Source organism: Ambystoma mexicanum, chromosome 11 (genome assembly GCF_040938575.1).
Source record: "Ambystoma mexicanum isolate Mex_15411 chromosome 11, UKY_AmexF1_1, whole genome shotgun sequence".
In the NCBI taxonomy this organism is placed as follows: domain Eukaryota; kingdom Metazoa; phylum Chordata; class Amphibia; order Caudata; family Ambystomatidae; genus Ambystoma; species Ambystoma mexicanum.
The window spans coordinates 222,039,991-222,055,291 of NC_090934.1; the positions used below are offsets into that span (position 1 = coordinate 222,039,991).

General features: G+C 46.2%; 1 protein-coding gene across 4 annotated transcripts in view; it reads left to right on the forward strand.

Moving 5' to 3' along the window:
• SYTL1 (synaptotagmin like 1) overlaps positions 1-15,301 on the forward strand; it is a 288,286-nt gene that overhangs the window by 258,486 nt on the left and 14,499 nt on the right. For 3 of the 4 annotated variants that reach the window (XM_069622895.1, XM_069622897.1, XM_069622896.1), the window contains one exon: positions 5,178-5,383. The exons of the other annotated variant lie outside the window; for it this stretch is intronic. In XM_069622895.1, the coding sequence (XP_069478996.1) occupies positions 5,178-5,383 (206 nt within the window). The remainder of the gene's footprint in view (positions 1-5,177; positions 5,384-15,301) is intronic. 4 annotated transcript variants of the gene reach the window in all.

The window sequence follows — 15,301 nt, forward strand, 5'->3', positions numbered from 1 at the left end:
ATGAGACCAATGGCAAGGAAGCAAGTATGGCATGTGAAGCAGAAGAAGTGGCGGGAAGTGAGAAATCGGTGGAGGAGAGATGCTCTACCTGTAAACTGAGAGGATTGGATGCTTTGGAATCAAAGATTGATGCCCTTTTCCAGTTACATGCCAGTATGGCATCTGAACAAAAATCAGTAAGGGAGGACATGACAGAAATTGTCTTCCTATTGAAAAATCTGAAGACCCTTATTAACGCAGAGTTGGGCAATCAAGTAATTAAGTGGCCAACCACTCCAGGACTATTACATCTTCACCAAGAAAGCATGACTCTCTGCAAGAAAGAGCCTGTGCAGTGGCCGAATCATACAGTGGGGCATTAGAAGCCATCTGTGCTGAACACTCTTTACTGAAAGCTCCTGAAACAAACCCGAGAAAATACTCCCATATAAATAACTTGAGTAGTCAAAGAACTAAATCGAACACAACACACAAAAAAAGCCAAGTTGGAAACTACACCCAAACAGAAGAAGCAGGACAAGGGAAAATCTACAACCACAGTCAAAACTATCTTTTCAAAAGGTGAGACTAGACAAGTCCATTTAAGAGGCCCCCTGGACGATTGTATTTCCAACCCCCAGACATAATCAACAAAGAACCGCAGGGTCTCAATGAGCAGCTAGAGGCCCAAAATAGGTTATTGGCAGTTGAAACTTAACGGCAAGGACAATATTCTTCCAAACCACCTGAACAAGTCGTGGGTAAAACTACACTTTTGGGTCCATCTGCAGGACCATCAGTAAGAGTATCAAAACCCTTAGGGCCAATGGCGGCCTGAACTACGGCCGAGGAGCCCCAGGAAGCCAGACCACTAAGAAGCTGGGCAGGACGGGTGGATCAAGTGATGCCAAGAGTCGCGATAGAGGAGACTCAAAGAAAAGATCTGCGGTGGTACGTGGATACAACACACATTAAATTGGTGGAAAAAAATGTGACAACAAATAGCCCGTTCTTAAACAGAACGTGGCTTTTAAAACTACTGCACACATGATTCCAGATTTGCCGTTGATCTCCTCTAAAGACATTGTGAAAGTTGAACTACCCATGTTAGATAGTGTAGAAAACTTGGTGGTAATTACTTGTTTCTCTCCAATTGTTGTGGATAGGATTTGTAAGAACTCTCTGGCGCCTTAAAGCATCTTAGATTTGAGAAATAATAAAACCACCTTAAAGATTGACCGTAGGAGGCTGCCAGGCTGCTGGGAAGATATCCCTGCATTTCTACAATGACAGAAGAACCTGACGTGTATTAGAGGGATGTCAATTCTATCGAGGGATGTCAATTCTATCGTGGAATTCTAGAGGGTATGGGTCCTTTTTATCTAATATAGACTCATTGAGGACATTAAGTGATGTGTCCTGTTTCTGCCTCCAGGAAACGTGGGTGTGCGATGCCTTTGCATTAGATGGTTATACACTGATTTTCCGTTCGGCAAAACCACCTGTAATAGGTAGACCAAAAGATGCTCTATGTTTGGGGGCTAAAGCCTGGCTCAACATGGCGGAATTCACCTCGGGGCCCCCCACACAAGAATTTCCTGGCAGCATCCATTATGAACCAAAGTGACAGGTCTCGACCCATCTTTCTGGCGATGCTTTACGACCCCCTGGGAGGTGTCTTGACATCTGAAATCATGGACATTATGACTAGAACTCTCTAGACACATCAGGGGTGGTGGTGGTTGCCAGGGATTTCAATGTGGATTGCTGTCAAACTCAATTGGGAAAAGGGGGAGGGAAGGTGAACAGTGGGACAAAGGGCTTCCAGAGAGCTATGCAATGTATGAGAACTATTGCTGAATTTGACCTGATCCCAATTCAACTAGGCAATGGGGTAAAAATCCCAATCTGGTCTAGTGGTAAAACAACGTCGAGGATAGACTATCTTTGTGAGTAAGCAAGCGGGGATGGCCCTCCCAACACTAGAGATAAAGCATAATAAAGCCAGTGACCACGTAATGCTAATTACCACCCTGGAGGAAATGAACTTAGTGACAAAAAGCTACCTAGATAACACGCCTGTGGTTAATCCAGGAGGTAAGCGCTTATGTTGGTTTATTAGAACAACAGCTAAATATAACACCCTTCTGAAAAATCAGTTGGCGGTTAGTGAGGGGATGTGGGTCCAAGATGTTATGCCAGAAGTTCTTCGTAAAGTCACCTCAGATGTAAGGTCAATTGGGAAAGTGGGAACAAATAAGGTCCTCCGACCTGGCCGCCGGTTCGATCAGCTTATCGCAAAGAAAGAGAAAGAACTAAATTCCACTATTAGGAAGGTGAAAAAGAAAAATCATGATGGCTCTGAAGCAGAACTGAAGAAAAAGATTGCCTCTATAAGGAACAGTTATAAATCATGGCTCCGAAACCACAGGTAGCAAGGACGAAAGGTGGAAAAATCTGAACAAATTAATTAGAACCAACGACTCTAAAACAAAATTGGTATTGGCTGGGGAATACTCAGGGTTTGCCCAACAGCACAGGTGAAATTGTGACAGTAACGGAATCAAACTGGGGTGAGTACATCAAACAATCTTTTCAAGGCCCTCAAAACTTACATCAGGAAGTCTGCCTGATGCTAAATAGTAAGGTGGGAGATCATATTCAAATGGTTGATCTTGTAGCAAAAATTAAACAGTTAAAATCTTCCAGTGCTACTGGCCCGGATGGCCTCACCAATTTGATTCTGAAGGCCGACCCTGAGTTGTGGGCAAATACCCTGAAACAAATGCATCTACAGGTATGTCAAACTGGGGTTATACCGGAGACGTGGAAAAGTGCCATATTAATTCCCGTCTTTACAAAGGGCCACCGGGAATGCCCCGAAAACTACAGACTCTTGGCGATGCTGGACAGTAGTGGTAAAGTGTTTGCCAATATTCTACTGGAACTGCTCACCAAGTGGGCAGCCCAGAAGGGAACGCTTACATACCACCAAACATGGTTTAGAAAGGGGTGCTCGACAACGCACCCAATCTGGACCCTTTTGACGTTAATCTCTGATTTAGAAGCTAAACCAGGGATGGCCCTATTTGCTTCTTTTGTGGACTTTACGTCCGTTTTTGATGGCGTTGATAGAGGGAAATTACGGGCAATGTTAGAGGAGTGGAACATAGACCCCTCACTGTTGTATTTCATAAAAGCTCTATACGGGAACACAGTGGTTAAAATCCAACTATCGCAGGATGGGGTCTTATCGGATTCCATCCCAACTTGTAAGAGGTTGAAACAGGGGTGCGCATTAGCACCCCTGTTTTTTAACATCTATCTCTCCCTCCTTGCAAAAAGGTTGGTGGAAGTATTTAACTACGCAACCCAATATGGGAACAAGGGACTGGTATGCATATCCTATGCTGATGATGTTGTGGTCCTTGATAGGAAAAGAGTGGGTCTGCAATGTTCTCTGTATGCTCTGTCAGTTTCTCCTCCGAGTTAGCGCTGAAGCCTAACATCAACAAAACAAAGATTATGGTATTTGGGAAAACTGCTTCAGCTATCAAAGATAACTATTGGTGGTTAGGAGGAGAGAAAGTGGAATCTACCAACAGCTACCGTTATTTAGGAATCACCATTAGGGCCAAGTGTTCAGCAGCTGTCATTTTAGAGGTGGTAACTGAAAAAACCTGGAAGAAATGGCTAGTTTTAAGGAAGGTGATTGATGCTCAAGGGGGAAGATGCCTGGAAGCTAAAATACTAGCATATAAGATATCAATTGTACCAATGGTCATGTATGCCCTGGAGGTTTTTCCAAGTGGGTAGAAATAATGGGTAAATTAGAGGGAAAGATCCTACGCTCCATGTTAAACTTACCTCTAGGTACACCGGTCCAGGCGATTAGATTAGAATTGGGACTTTCCTCTTTGGGTATCATATGGTCTGTAGCATCTTGCAATCTATGGGCAAAGATAAAATATGACTTGGCATGCCCGGATAGCTTACTTTCGCTTACCCTTGAACCCGCTCGTTGATACGAGTCCAGCAAATAGTTTAGCAACCTGGATGCTAGATTGACAAATTACTTGGCTGAGATTGGTGTCACGCAAACACCCGAGACATGGTTGGAATACAACTTGGCAAAGATCCCTGTAAAGGCGAGGGTCAACGATACAGAGCTGGCCTTGAATAATCTCAGTTCACTGAAAAGGTTCCGCGAATATGCTAGACAAGCTTTTGTCATAGGCAGCCCCAAGTCCTACCTACTAAAAAGACGTTATGCCGCCATGATTAGGTTTATACTCACAATTAGGCTACAGACAATCAAGATGTTTGAAAATAGGAGGGCTTGGAGAGGCATTGCACGCCGTCACAGGGTGTGCAGGCTCTGTGGGAAAGCAATAGAGACTGCTAGACACCTGTGTAACTCAATGCGAAATGCTGGAGAGCATCTATGCTGAGGCTTATGAAAAGGATCAAAACCCGGCCTCTGATGTATTTTGGAGTGTTTTGTTCGGAGCGGATTTCTCAGTATTGTCAACAGTGGCAATGTATGTATGGGAAGAAGTGTGCAAAATGATGGGTGATAATGTTGAACTTATATTGGACATTTTATGTTAATGATATGAAATGCATTTTTTATGATAACTTTTAACTGTGTTATTTTTAATGTAAGTGTGTTCTTTTTAGTTGTTAGTGCGAAAAAGGTGGCAAGCCAACCAAAACGCACTTTAAATAAATAAATAATAATAATAATATGGGGTGGGTGCTTACCAGTATTCTGCACTCCCCTTTAAAAGCTTATCCACCCATCCAATTAACCAGATTGACCCACAGTTATGCCAATACAAGTCCTGCAGCATCTCCTGGGAACGCTTGAATACATTTCATATTCCAAAGACATGGTTGAACCACACAATAGGGCATAGACTAAGGGCACTCTGCACTTAAAGAATTGACTTTCAAAATTGTACCCACATGCGATATAAAGTATATTTTCTGTGTGGACAACCCTTTTCTAAAAGTAATACTGTTACTGTTTATACTGGTCAACTGTGCTCTACTCTTAAAAGAGCCAACCTTGATCACTCAAGCACTGCTACCATTTGGTGTGCCAAGGAAGCTAGGGAACATCATGTTGGTTAAGGTTTGGGAAAACAATGCTGGCTCCTAACATGGCATAGTTTCTTGTCCTGATCTCCCTACAGCTATATCCTCCCGGACGACAGCAAGTCAAGTCGCCAGAAGACCAGAGTAATCAAGCGGAGTCTGAACCCCACATTTAACCACACCATGGTGTACGACGGGTTCCGGGCTGAGGACCTGCTGGAGGCCTGTGCTGAATTCACCCTCTGGGACCAGGAGACTTTCTCAAGTCAGCAGATTGGGGGCCTGCGGCTCAGTATGGGAAAAGGTGAGCATGGAGCAGGGGTTGGTGGGCATGGGAATGGCGGCTTATAGGCGAGTGGTGGGATACAGGTTCACAGAGAGGAGCGCAAGGACGGATTAGAGGCAAGAGTTGGGTGGCGATTACAGGTGGGCCCTGGGCCATTTAACAGCGAGTGTGGCAGAGGGAAATGGTGGCTCGTTTGGGGCAGAGGTAAGTGCACAGTTACAAGAGAGGTGAGTGTAGGGGGGGGGGTAGTGGGCTGGGGGGGGTGCTACAAGAACTGGAATCTTAACACCCAATCGGCAGAAGATGAAATTTACTCCACAGAGGTGTACTCTTTCTTGATGAAGAACCACATCTCACCAATCGGTTAACGATGGATGTAGGAGCGATCAACCTACCATCAATAGCAAAGCCAGCACAGTGCTCCATGGAAGTGATGCACATCATAGGTCTTCATTACATGTAAGAAGAAACAGAAAGGGGAGGACACCTAGAGTTCCGGATCTATGTGATTACTATGAGTCCCAAGATACCGCATACGAAAATCCAAAGCGGAAAAAGCACTGTAAAACTATGCAGGCTCCAAATGCCTCACACTCCCATTTTATCCTTTTTGGAGTATTACTTAATGTTTTTTGGTAGCTTCGACTGTTCCCTGTCGAGCCGGCGCAATTCCCTTACTACAAAAGTGGTTAGCAACTCCCTTATGACTGCTTGTTTTTTTTGTTGTTGTTGTCAACTATATTGGCATTTGGTTGGAAACCGTTCGCAGATGCAGTGGAAACCCCCACAGCCCTCAAGTCCCTGTGCAGTGCATTTTCTGCAGGAAGGGATGCAGGGGACACCCCCGCAACCCCTGATCTTTGTTGTGAAAAAATGGGGATGCAACATTTCCGGTAAGGCATAATGAGCAGTAATAGTATATACACCGTTTTATTTTCGGTGTTTTGTAGTGATACCAGACTTCCACCCCAGCTCTGGAGTGGATAGACATTGGTGCGGTAGTGACAGCCAGTGGCCAATACCTGTATGGCATTTGCAGAGGCCCTGCGGGAGCAGAGGCAAGGAACTAGGCGAGGAAGCTTGATGGCCAGGGTTTAGTCCAAATAGGACACTGTGTCAAGTTCTGAATGAAGAGTCTGTATATGGGGTATGGTATGCAGTCTGGATGGCGTGGCCTGGGTCACAAAGGGTCAGCGCAAAAGCGTGACGTCCTGTACCCCAGGCTTCCTGGGCTGCGCTATCCAGAGCGCACAAGGAGCAGGGAAGGAGGTGGCCGGACAGCTGCAGCAGGGGAGTGCGGCAGAGGGTGGACGGGGCAGATGGTGCAGAATAGCGGTCGGGGGTTGGGGGCATCCCTCGACAGGGATCTGTAGCGGGCCACACACAACAGGTTGTACCTGTGGAATGCAGCCTTATGTGTTGAAATCCGCAGGTGCAACCTTTTATTTGCAGCCTGTAGACATAGATCCGTAAATGGAGGGGCTGACAAATGAACTTACCTTGGTGACAAAAAGAGTGTTTCCCATTCCTGATGACCCTATACTGTATTGCTCTCAAGCAGTACAAGGTTTCAGCAGAAATGGCCAAAGGAGGACACCCAGAAAGACAGGAAAACTCCTATTTATAGTGCAGTGCATACCTGGTGTAGGAAGGCAATGAATCGACTCGGTCATGGCGATGGTACATAAGTGCTGCTACGATTTCCAGATGAGTAAGATTAGCGAAGAAGGGCCTCACTAATAGCGTAGTGCATATCTGGAGGGGGGAATGATCAAGGTCAGTCATGGTATAGGTACATAAGTGCCATTAGTTCTTGGGTTACGTATCTAGCACAGTCGATCCAGATAATTGGAGATCGATATCTCTTGGCCTGAGTGTAGTGTATACCTGGTGCAAGGAGGCAATGATTGAACTCAGTCATGGCGTAGGTACATAATTGCAGCTACGATTTGTGTTTCCCGTCTCGGACAGTGCTACAGATAGTTGGAGGTAGACTGTGTACATTTATGTTGTGTAGGACGCCTACAAGTTCTTTGAGGGTGTTTCTATATGAATGCTTGATGAGTTTGGATGATTTCTGAATCGAAGTCTGGTGAGGCCTTTGCTCACTTGATGAGCAAGTACAATGGGTTGTATAAGGCCTTCCGTCTTGAAAGGAATGCACATGCCAAGGTATAATAGCAGCCAGAATCCTGGCTACCCCTGTGGCGGTTTGAACTACAGCAAGTACAGTATGTACATCTTTGCTGCACAGCTGTTTTTGAAATTATGTACTTGTATCATCCATGTTTGCCGTCACATCACTTGATCATTGCATAGGTTACAGAAACTGTATCCGCTACCTAAAAGGATGCCTTTCTACAGCTTTTCGGGGCCACCTGCCTTCTCTCAAAATATCTTATAGTTTGCCTCATCCTTAGCTTGTCATCATTTTCGCACATAATTCTCAGTTGTTTCTCTGCAGCATTTCATGGCATTTACGGTTCTAGCCATCAAGGATGATGTAGACACCTCGAGTCTGTGGCTGTCTAACTTCCTTCCCTCTTTACCTAGTGGTGCACATACTACCACCAGATGGTTAGCTGCCCTTCTCCAGGGAGCAGCCTCTTCCACCAAATCTGGAGACATTAAACCATGCAAACACATAGGAGCATCTTCTCATGTCTTATACTTTTTCTTTAATAGTGATGCTAATGCTGAAGCAGGCATCTTAAAAATGTTCATTCCTGTTTCCCCCCAAAAAGGAGGCGATGGCTATTAACCTCTGCCATGCTCTGAGCAACCCTCTGTACCACCATTCTTCAGCCTGCCAAGCCATTGCAGAAAGGAGTAAGACTCCATGCAAATCGGGATTGGACCTATCCTAAAAAAGGCCATCCTGCCCAAACTGCTTGGTCACATCCCTTCTGCACAGGATCAGGGGCCACCCCAAACATGTTTTCGGTGTAGGTCTGGTCTCTATGCCCAGCAGGCTTGGGTCCTGTGTCTAGAATGCCTGCCCCACTGAGGGTGACTTAGACATAACAGAAGGTTGATGGCTGGAAGGTTAATGATTTAGGCTGAAGAACGATGGTCTGGAGGGTTGCCCAGAGTAATGCCAGAGCTCACAATTAATTAGAAATCCTCCAATTGCCATTTCTACATTAGTTGGGTTTGCAAATGTGCCTTTCTCTTATTCAGTTTCTGATGCAAACAAGTAAACTGACTCAATCTGCCCACTTTCCTGAAAGCAATTTCCCCGAAAGGCTGCTTTCGTTGCAGAGTGGCCTGTTGGGGAAATGCGCATGCGTTTACAGCAAATGGAGGAAGAGGGTTGATCGTGGTAGCAGTGCAGACACTCAGGTAAGGAAGGGGGTTTGGGAGGGGTAGCAGCTTTAAGGAACTCATGGTCAACAGTAAAGACAGACACAAGTGATCACAGTTCAAGGGTGTTTATTAAACTGTATTAATGGGTAAGAAAAATGCCTAATCTAAGCCTAAATCTAAGATGGGAGCAAGCTACAAACATCAAACAATAACACAGTCCAAGTGGAGTCTAGTCAAATCAAAAGGGCCTATACTAATATTGCCAATCCTTATCGCTATACTACAAAAATAGTGTGGGACAATGTTCACAAGAAAAGAAAGAAGTGTTCATGAAATTATAAATTAGGATGGTATTGCTGGGGTCTCCCATCCCCACGTTTTTAGCACGGGACAAGGTGGGACTCATGAGCACAGCACAGTCCTGGGCCTTTCCAGCACAAGGTTACAGTTCCTTTTAACAATACCAGGACCTTCTGGGGCCAGGTTTCTTTTCTACAAAGTCTGCTGCCTTAGAACGTCTGCTGGACCTTAAACAACAAACATTCCTTCCGTGATCCTTCCCATTGGGCGATTGTTCTTCGCCCCTTGGATCCCGCTCAGCCGGGCTCTGATCCTTCTTGCAAGGTGGCCTCCCTCAATCAGGATCACTGCTGCCTTTCATTCACAATATTAGCAGCTTGTAACATTCAAGAGTCTTAATGTCTTTTTAAACAATCATTCACTGTGGACATCCCTTGGTCGGGTTCACTCTTGTCAAAACATTGTTCCCGGGTGTATTATGCTTCACCCCGGTTTGCAGGCTTCCCTCAGCCGGGTTCACATTTGCCAGATACACAGTTCACTTTGCTTTATCACAATGCAGGATTTACTTCCCTTAGCTTGCTTCTTAGCGACGTGTCAAAGGCTTTTGATTGTACAAGGGGTTTGACTCGACCCTTGTATGACCACTCTGACACCTTGCGCCAGCCTTTCTGGTATTGGTAGTTTCAACAAAGGGTACCAGTCAGAGTCCTTCTAATGAGTGCCCCCATGACGCTGGACCACTCTGCAGCTTGCCCCTCACTGGGTTTTCTTGCAAGTTCAGAAACACAGGTTCTTTGTTCACAAGTTCTTTGAGTTCATATACTGATTGCAACCTTCGGCTCAACATAGTCCAGCTTACTATCAGCTCTCACCGGATGTGCTGAACTGGTTGGCGTTTCATGTCTCTGGAGTCAAGGACGGTACCACGGTAGCAAGCGCGTCTCCCCGCCTTGGCTATTAGTGCGGGAGGGCCCTGTGCACTGTTTACATCTGTCACACCACACTCCAGCTGTTGTTCCGGTCTTATGATTCCTTTCACGGAGGCTTCGCAGGTCTGGGTTGAAAAGAGCAAGGGCACTCTCCTCTGTCGTCCTTTCAGGTCTCGCCGCCTTTCTTCTCCGTTTGGACTGCCATCCTGGAATAGCTGCTTCCTTGTGCGATTGGCCTTGCTCAAAGTGTGATTTCGTGCTCTGCCTTTTATCCGTGTGGGGAAGGGAAAGGGCTGTCAGGTGTATGTGTGTAGTTATTGTCAATTGCCTAACTCTGCCTTACCCCTGTGTTGGGACAGGTCAGGTAAACGGCTCTGGTGTTTGTCCGTTGTCTTTCACGGTGTAAGAAAGTGTTCATGTCGGAAAGGGGGGGAGTGGAGCTTCTAAATATCCTACAGGGTAGGATGGGGGAAAGGTGTTAATGGGAAGGGGAAGCATGGTCTCACCCTTCGTTGTTCCACATCCACTCTCCGAAGACCCCTCATCCAGGGGATCCTCCCCCACTGGTCCACCCCCAGGAACTGGATCCAATAGCGATGGCTGTGTCCTGGCGACCTAGATGACAGATCTCCGGGGACTAACGGGTGAGACACCTTCAGGTTTCTCACAGAGCGTGTGTGTATATGTGTATATATATATGTGAGTGCGTGTATGTTGGGAGCGGGTTAGGGGGCGGGGGTGTCAACCGCTGAGCAGCTAGCTGGGCCGGGGGGAGGAAATATGGACTGCGAGGGGAACAGCAGGAGAATGGGCCATTGAAAGGGAAAGATGTTTCCACGCAGCGCTGAAATGGGACCGGGGCAACCGGGCTTCGATGAAATCAGCCTGCAAGGAAACAACGTAGATCCAACTTACTCACTATGCTGATCCAGTTTCAGTAACCTTCTGCATTAGGGCAAATGGGAGGTACATCCTTTGGTGTTTTGAAATATTCTCCAGGATCCTCTTGTTGGGCTAGGACATGTTCTTCTCCCATAATATTCTCATGCTCTCCCATTGCCATCCCTACATATGGGCACCTATTGATGACCCTTTTTCCCTCCCCAGCAAGAGATTTCTCCTCTAAATCCATCGGTTTCCCAGTCCCCGTAGACAATGTCTTTATTTTTTCATAATCCCCCACTAGAGTCATCATGGAACGTACAGTATTAGCATTAAAGGTGCCAAAGGATCTGAACTCCTACTTCTCCTGCTCCTCTATCTTTCTCCTAATGAACCTGCTCCTCTATCTTTTTGTCTGGCTTTTCCTGAATCTACTTTCCTTTTCCCTCTCTTTTGTCTTACCCTTGAACTCCTTTTCAATATCTTTCAGCTATTCTTCCCCTTTCCCCTCTGGTGTCCTAGCCCTTCAACGTCAAGGCAGCCACTGATATTGACGGCTTATAAGGGAAGTCATTCTTTTGGCCAATGGAGGCGGCATGCCTGAGGTCTTCAATTAAGTTGAGATCACCAACTTTATTTTATTGATCATTTGTAAGGCGCTTTATACAAAAGAATTGGGTTTCAAAGCGCCACAAGGCTAAATGGTAAGGGAACAATAACAGTGGTAAGAAACAAAAAGCACCAATAATATAGTATACACAGTCGTGGTCCTACTAGGCCTTGTGGCATTCGGCCATGCAAGTGCATTGGAGAGACGTGCGGGGGAGGGGGATGGAAAGGGGAGCAGAGGTGTGGACAGGTGCTGGAGGAGGGTCCAAGAGGGAAATTGCCAAGGGGAGCCAGGAGGAGCAATGCAATGGGGCGGGGTGCTGGTAATGATGGGGGGAGTGGGGTAACAGCCTGTGAGGTTCATGAGGATCAGGCCACCGGTTACAGCAGCAGTGGTGCGATTAGCAAGAGAGGGAAAGAGGTAAAGAAGAGCAGAGTTTTGAGCTGTTTCCGGGAAATTAAGGAGGCCCAGCTCAAATCTGAGAGGGGCCGGGAGGCTGTTCCAAAGGGAGGCACCAGCCGTGGAGAGAGATCTGCCCTCCCACTCTCTGCTTAGAGAAACATTTGACGGTCAAAGAGTTAGAATTAGAGGAGCGTAGGTTTCGAGCAGGGGAATATTTGGGGCAGGGGGGAGTTGGAGATAGCATGGTGCCAGGCCCCAGAAGACCTTGTGGGTGATGCAGAGGGTCTTGAGAATTTGATCCTTGCAGCCAGGATCTGGAGCAAGTGGAGAGATTTTAGGGCTGGAGAGCTACAGTCCTTGGACTCGATGCAAAGGAGAAGTCTTGCAGTCTTACTCTGGATTAGCTGGAGGGGGGCGAAGAGAGGAGAGAGGAAGATTGATAGAGAGGCTGTTGCAGTATTCCAGTCTGGGAAAGACCAGCGCTCTGGAGACATTGAGCTTCTCGGGGAAGGTGAGAAAAGGAAGAATGCCACTGAGGAGGTGGAGCTGGAAGTGGGACTTTTTGGTAAGGTCCATTATGTGAGGGGTGAAGGAGAGAGTGGTGTCAAAAGATGACCCCAAGGTTTTTCGCCTCACAAGATGGTGGTGGTAGAGAGCCCAAAGTGGATGGCCAATGGGTAGGAGGAAAAGAGGGCACAGGTGTCATGATGAGGAGGATCTACATCTTACTGGCATCAAGACAGAGATTTCACGCTGGAAACCATTCCTGAATGGCGGACAGACAGTCAGGGATAAGAGAGGATGAAGAAGGGAAGTAGAGGGAAGTTTGAAGTAAAGTTGTGTGTCATTGGCATAACACTGGAAATGAGGATAGAAGGACGAGATCAGATGAGCGAGAGGGCTAAGATAGATATTGAAGAGCCAAGCTGATAGGATAGAGCCCTGGAGGACACCACAGGAAGAAAGGGTGGTGGAGGAGGAGAAAGGGCCAATTGTATTTGTATTGTATTTATATAGCGCCTTAATCCAAGGCGCTTTACAGTTTAACAAGGATTCATGGAACAGAACAGTAGAAGCAAACAATATGCATGAATCAGACCACAAAAAACAGTATGTAGAACAATTTGCATATGAGGAGGAGGAGAAGGAAGGATGAGGGAGAGAGATTAGGGAGTAAATTACACAGTAGGAAGAGAGGTCGAAGGAAGGGGGAAGTGAATAGAGCTAAAATAGGGTACTAGAGGGAGAGAGAGATAGAAAAAGGAAAAGAGCGAATAGAGTGTCAGGGGGAATGAAGGAGGAGTAATTTCAAGAAGGAACTGAATGAAGAATAGGTGGGGATGGAGCGGATAGAAAGAGGCAGGGAGTTCCAGTGTAAAGGGTGCAAGGAGCTGAAAGGAGCGGAAACGAGAAGAGGCACAAGGGAGTGGGGGGAACAGAAAGTAAGAAGAGATCAGTGGAGCGAAGGGAGCGAGAGGGAGTGTGGAATGAGAGGAGAGATATGGAGGGGCAAGGTCATGGAGAGATTTGCAACTGGGAAGGATGGTTAGTGAGGAAAGGGGTCAGCCAGTCCAGTGCCCGGTGCGTTATGCCGAGGGTGTAACAGTCGTTTTATGAGGATAAAATGGTTGACCATGTCAAAGGCTGAGGATAAATCGAGGAGAATTAGAACCTTGGGACTTTTGGTGCTGTCTGATGTATCTGTGTTAGACACTGGTAACAGATGTTGAGGACTTGGATGTCAAAGGCAGAGACATTGGTGGTCTTTGGTTCTGAGTCTGCTGACATCTAAGGCTCCAAATTTGACTAGGCACTAATGATTGTTTCCACATCTAGGGTATCAACAGCATTGGGTGAGCGGATGACGGCTACGATGGAGTAGACACTTATTTCCAAGCACTCAATTCTTGATATCAGGGATGGCTGATTTTTAATCTCAAACGCAGACAAAGTAGATGGTGGCAGTACTTTTAGAATCCTTAGCAACCAACTCTCTTTCCGTTTAAGACTGGGGTCAAGATGGGAACCAAAAAGTGCAAAGAGCTTGGGTTTAGCTCACCTTAACTTTCTAGGACCATTTCTGTTTCCACAAAATGCAAACATTGGACATTTCTTGCTCTCTTGCATGACTAAGAGGTCCATGAAAGCTGACGCCCATGAACTGAAAAAGGTAGAGACAACTTCCTAATGCAGCTCACACTTGTGCAGTTCTTCTGAACACCTTAATGGGCCTGTTGGGATGTGGTTGTGGGGATAGTCCCTGCCAGGTGGGTAGCCCTGCGTTGCTCAATCCCAAATCCCTAAGACCAAAGAACACAGATGATGTGATTTTGAATTGAGAATTCACTCTGCGATAACTACAAGAAAATCTAGAGACTTAGTTAACCCCAAAATGCTGGACTGAAATCAGTGACTTGGTCATTTTCCAGAGGCTTTTAGTGCGTTAGAACTCAGGCAAAGGTAGTCCTTTAAGTTTGATACACTAGGTTTGCCAACCCATGGTTAAGGAAGCGTGGAAGAACGAAAACAGAAAGTGTCACCTGGACCTTTTAGCATTATGAAGTGCACAAGTAACATCATCCATAGTGAAGCTGCCTCATTAGAAATGTGCTGTTTGACTTCTATCTGAATCTCCTGTTTTGATTCTGCTTAGCATTGTGACAGTAGCTTTCATAGACTGTAAACCCTGTGGAGTAGTTTTTGCTCATTACATGCATGATTATTGGAATGGTTATGACTCTTTCTATTACATTTCAGGGTTCCAGTCAGGAACGGGAGGAATGACCATTGTGGCACCATTTACTTCCTTGGGCCTGGGTACTGTGGTTGGGGATAGGCAATGCCCCTATGATGTTCTGGCACAGATGTGATGCTCCCAGGCACCGTGAAAGAAAGGAAAAAGGTTTCTGGGGTCCTCTTCTAGTAGATGTGTTATTTAGGAAGAGGACATCTACAGAGAAGATGGTATCAATTAAAAAGCAGTGATGCTATAGCGACACCTAGTGGCCATAGCTGCAAAGAACAAGTTACTTACCAACTGGTAACGTTTTTTCGATTGGATGTTCCCCCAACGTATTCCTCATCTTAGATGTATTCCATACAGCTTTGCTGCTCTTCGTACATTTTTTAGGCAGAGGGCGCCGTGCGTCGATGTCGTCGAGTCGATGGTCCCTCGAAGGCCTCCGTCGAGGGTGACTTCATCGGGTGTATAAGTAGCACGCGTGGCGCCCGTTGGCCTCAGTTCTGTTTTTCCCCTTTTTATCTTTGATCTTGTACTGTGTAGATTGTGCCGGCAGACAGGTATCAGCCTTGCGAGATTTGAGATGGCAATAACCCGGAAAAATCTACAGAGGGGTAGGCTGAGAGGGCGATGAGGAATACGTTGGAGGAACATCCAATCGAAAGAACATTACCAGTTGGTAAATAACTTGTTCTTCGAGTGGATTGTGTCCTCCAACGTATTCCTCATCTTAGATATACTCCCAAAGCAGTATTTTGTATAAT